General features: G+C 48.6%; 1 protein-coding gene across 1 annotated transcript; it reads right to left on the bottom strand.

Annotated features, from left to right (window-relative positions):
• Window positions 1-233: 233 nt before the first annotated feature.
• Window positions 234-2,036, bottom strand: LOC119286066 (thioredoxin H-type-like). The gene is made up of 3 exons (XM_037565404.1): window positions 1,766-2,036; window positions 670-792; window positions 234-581 (listed from the first exon to the last, which is right to left on the bottom strand). The coding sequence occupies exons 1-3, from the start codon at window positions 1,901-1,903 to the stop codon at window positions 447-449; spliced, it is 396 nt and encodes a 131-aa protein (XP_037421301.1). The 5' UTR covers window positions 1,904-2,036; the 3' UTR covers window positions 234-446.
• Between the last annotated feature and the right edge of the window lie 2,027 nt (window positions 2,037-4,063).

Below are 4,063 nucleotides of genomic sequence, written 5' to 3'. Positions count from 1 at the left end.
TCTGGTTCCCCGGTTCCAACTGCTAGAGGTCAGTGGTTTTCAAAATGGAAGAATTTGAGTTTACACTCAGAGAAAGGCCAGGTTCCACTAAGCCACTAAGCATTAACCAGGAACCAGTGCATTGCATTGCCTTCTTGGAGGCTCCAGGCTAGAGCTCCGCCGCCGGAAGCCCCAGCAGGTCGGGTGAGCCCAAGAATGAAGAGGGGAACAATGTACCGGCTTGAGACCACATAGATTCAAGTATCATAGCATTTCGACATGCTAATTACTTGGGACATATCAGCTCCTTATGAAATCAACCATTTACCGAATAAAGTCACACTTGATTCACCATCATCCATAAACTCACAAGAAGCAAGCAGTACACAGCATATCCGGTGCCATTGGAGGCACTACTTCTCAAGCGGCAATTTTATTTAGGCGAATACTACTCCGCTAGGTGATTACTAGGCAGCCGCGTGGAGCCCAACCTTGGTCGTCAGCTCCTCCTTGATAGCTCCGACAACCCTGTCCTTGACGTCTCCTTCCTTCATGAACAGGAAGGTTGGCATGGCCTCGACGCTGAATTGCTCAGCAATGGGCTGTTTATACAACAATAAAGCTTTGTTAGTGACACAGCTCTGAATTTGTACCACAATACTCTGTAAACAGAGTCATAAGTTCCTTTACCTTCAGTTCATCAACGTCGACCTTGAGGAAAACAGCAGCTGGGAACTTCTTGGCGAGATCAGCAAAAATTGGAGCCATGATGCGGCATGGTCCGCACCATGATGCAGTGAAGTCAATCACCACCTGTTACCAAGAAAACAAGGTCAACATTGCTGCGATTGTTCCAGGATTTCTGAGTTGAAACTCCATGAGAAGTTTATTTTAACACCGACGCAAAAAATACATTACAAACTAAATAACAATCATCATATGAAGTCATGGTTCAGGGTTTCCGTGGGTTAACACGATCATTCTTCCTATGCAAACTTGAAGAGACGTGATCTACAAACAAAATATTGGTGCAAATTCGTAGCAGTACCCAAAATCTCCATCCAACACCACAAAACTCATGAGGCAGCACAGTGCGCCAAAAAAGTGCTGCAAAATTATGTAATGAGATATGCCATCAAGATGTGTTTAAAATATACAAACCACTATACAGGATTATGGCAAACAATACACACGTTCTATCACAACATAATCAACTCATGACAGTGGTTTCAGACAATTCAAAGAAAATAAAAAAGACCTTGCAAAGTGAGGTGCCCCCCCTGCACTACAATGTATCAAATCCGATGCCATGACATTTTTCAGCGACCTAGTGGGGGTGTGACTAACTAGCTTAACGAAGCCCTGACGTCCAGCTAAGTACTGCACACGGTCTAGACCTGAAACTGTCTGCTTGTGCTGCAATTTTTGCAGTTGACAAATATTAGATCCCCGGCACCCCAGAGATTGGGGGAAACAAAACGGCACTGAATATTCTCTCTGATGAAATAATCCGACACACACCAATCCAACTCCACTAAGCACAAATCCGTCCTCGTGTGGCCAGTACAAACACGAAACCAAACCGCTCTCATCCACCAAACAGTATTACTACTCCTAGGTTTAAGATTTTTGGTGACCGAAACAGACACCGACGCTCGACGTACGGCTCGAACAGGATCTGAAACAAAACCAGCGCTAGGCCATCCGCGTTCCCGCCGCTTTGCGGAACTAGTACTAAGATAGGGGGGGAGGAGAAAGAAATCGATCCAGAGAGATAGATGTATACCAGCTTCTTGGCGGCGTTGGCCTCCTCGATCTGCATGGTCCACTGCTCCAGGCTGTGGACGGAGATCACCTCCCCCGGCCCCACCGCCGCCGCCGTCGCCGCCGCTGTAGTCGTCGCCGTCGCCGCCGCCGCCGCCATCTCTCTCTCTCTGCTTGGCAAGCACCGCTTATTTCTCACGCGCACTTTGTTGTTGCCTTCTGGCCTCTGTCTCCAATCCCGGCTCGCCTCCCCAAAGATATGGTCTTGTCCGGCAGGCAGGCAGGAATATGCCCTTCTCTCCTGCGCGAAATTACGGCGGAGCCCCTGGGGCCCGTAACTATCCGGATTGGGACTGTTTTTTTTAGTATCAGTACATACACAAGCGCTTATATACACGCGCATACCCTCACGCCTATGAACACATACACGCACACCCTACCCCTATGAGCATCTCCGAGAGACTAAGCCGGCATATCATCTTGAGATTTACGAAGTCACCGTAGGCGCCTCGTCGTCGACGGGAATTTCTCCTCCCACCGAAAGCGCGTCGCCGGAAATCCTGAAATAAATCCAGAAATAATACGAGCACCAGGATTTGAACCCTGATGGGTTAAGAATACCACTGTCTACCTAACCAACTCAACCACAGATGAGACTGTTGAGCGGTCAGACGGGCCACCGGAGGCGTGTGTGAATAGTTCTTTTTCTTCTCCGATGATGATGATGATGACGTGGTGAATAGGTCTACAGCCGTACCTTTGCGAGGGCCTTGTTAGGAATTAATTGATTATATTAATTAATTGTATATCCATGCTATGTCGGTGGCCATGTTTTGGCAACCACCTCCTTTGTAACCGCTTTGTAATGAGGGTATAAATACCTCAATCTTCAATCAATAAAATAACTGTTCCATCATTTACTCCCTCTCTCTCGTTTCTCTCTAAACACGTTATCAGCACGCCTCTACCGAGAGCATCGACGGACAACTCCAATGAACACTGGATACGCTATGCAAAGAGCAACAAGGCCACCATTAGACGAAAGCACGAAATCCAGAGAATTGGAAATTCCCTGCATCTACCAAGACGAGAAGAACAGGGAAGTAGAAAGAAAACAGAGAAAAGGGGCGAGGACCGAACGGGGGACGAAATTGATAGAATTTCTCATCCGGTGGCAGCGTGTGGCCATCAGGCCATCCACCGCAGCCCTCGGCCTCGGCGCGAAGCGGCTTCCAGCGCGGAGCACCTGACGTCTCTGAGCCGCGACCGGCCTCTCAAGGCGCGGCGGCGCCACCTCCAGTGCGCGTAGGTGTCGCTCCTTCCCTTCTCCTAGACGCCAACGGCAGCGCCCGCAACCGCATCTGCGGCCTTCCTCGCCACGGCCAGCCCACGGCACCCAACGACGTCGACGCAACGGCCATGGTCGAAGCCATCAGGCGCGCGGCGCGAAGGAACGGCCATGGCCCGCTCTCGAAGGCAGCGCACGGGCCAGCGTCGCAGTCGACAAATGGCCGTGACTGCGCCCCTCTCCGCCCGTCGCGGCCACGACGAGAAACAACACGGCAGCGCCGCCCTACGGCGCGGCTCGCTGTAGGCGGACTCCCCTCGAGGCTCCTGGCGGCACGGTCGCTAGAGAACGCCCTTAAACGCACGCGGCGCAGTCAGTTTTCTCTGGCCAGCAGTACGCGGCAGTTACGGGAAAAACTCCCGATTTGGAACCGCTCAAGAGAGATGAGGAATCTTATCTCTTTGGCATTGCTACAGTTTAGCCCTTGTACTTGTGTACATTCACATATACGTTCCTGCAAATTGAGGGTACAGGAGTCCTCGGACTTGGTTTGTTCTCTAATTTAGTCCATGTACTTGATGTAAAGTGTAGAAGAAGAAGAAATGTAACATGTTCAATTTGTTTGCCTCATGCAAACTCTATAACATGTAACAGTGTACAACAACTTCATATTAGCAATTGAAATATATATTTTTCTTGCAAATGTTGAAGTAAACTCACACAAAATTATAGTGTGGGCCGTTTTGCCCGCAAATAAATAAATAAATAAATAAATAATTATAGTGTGGGATTACCTTGTGAATCACGAGGTATTGGTGGCATCTACTGCATAATTTGCAGATTATCCGTCAGTACTGTGAGGTCTACATCTTGTCATTTTGATAAGATGACTACCTTCGAAGTGCTCTTCCAAATATTAATATTATATGTGACTACCTCAAGATATCATAAGGTAATATTGGCATCTACTGCAAATTTTGCAGACTATCCACTATTACTGCAAGGTCTACATCATGTCATTTTGACAGATGA

Source organism: Triticum dicoccoides, chromosome 1A, assembly GCF_002162155.2.
Source record: "Triticum dicoccoides isolate Atlit2015 ecotype Zavitan chromosome 1A, WEW_v2.0, whole genome shotgun sequence".
NCBI classification, from domain to species: domain Eukaryota; kingdom Viridiplantae; phylum Streptophyta; class Magnoliopsida; order Poales; family Poaceae; genus Triticum; species Triticum dicoccoides.
This window is presented reverse-complemented; position numbering and strand designations above follow the sequence as displayed.

Bases quoted from the DNA above. Each gene is read 5' to 3' on its own strand.
- LOC119286066 (XM_037565404.1), bottom strand. From the start codon at position 1,903: ATGGCGGCGGCGGCGGCGACGGCGACGACTACAGCGGCGGCGACGGCG. The intron at 793-1,765 runs GTATACATCTAT...TCTTGGTAACAG, and splicing joins CCAACGCCGCCAAGAAGCTG to GTGGTGATTGACTTCACTGC. The intron at 582-669 runs GTAAAGGAACTT...TTGTATAAACAG, and splicing joins TCGACGTTGATGAACTGAAG to CCCATTGCTGAGCAATTCAG.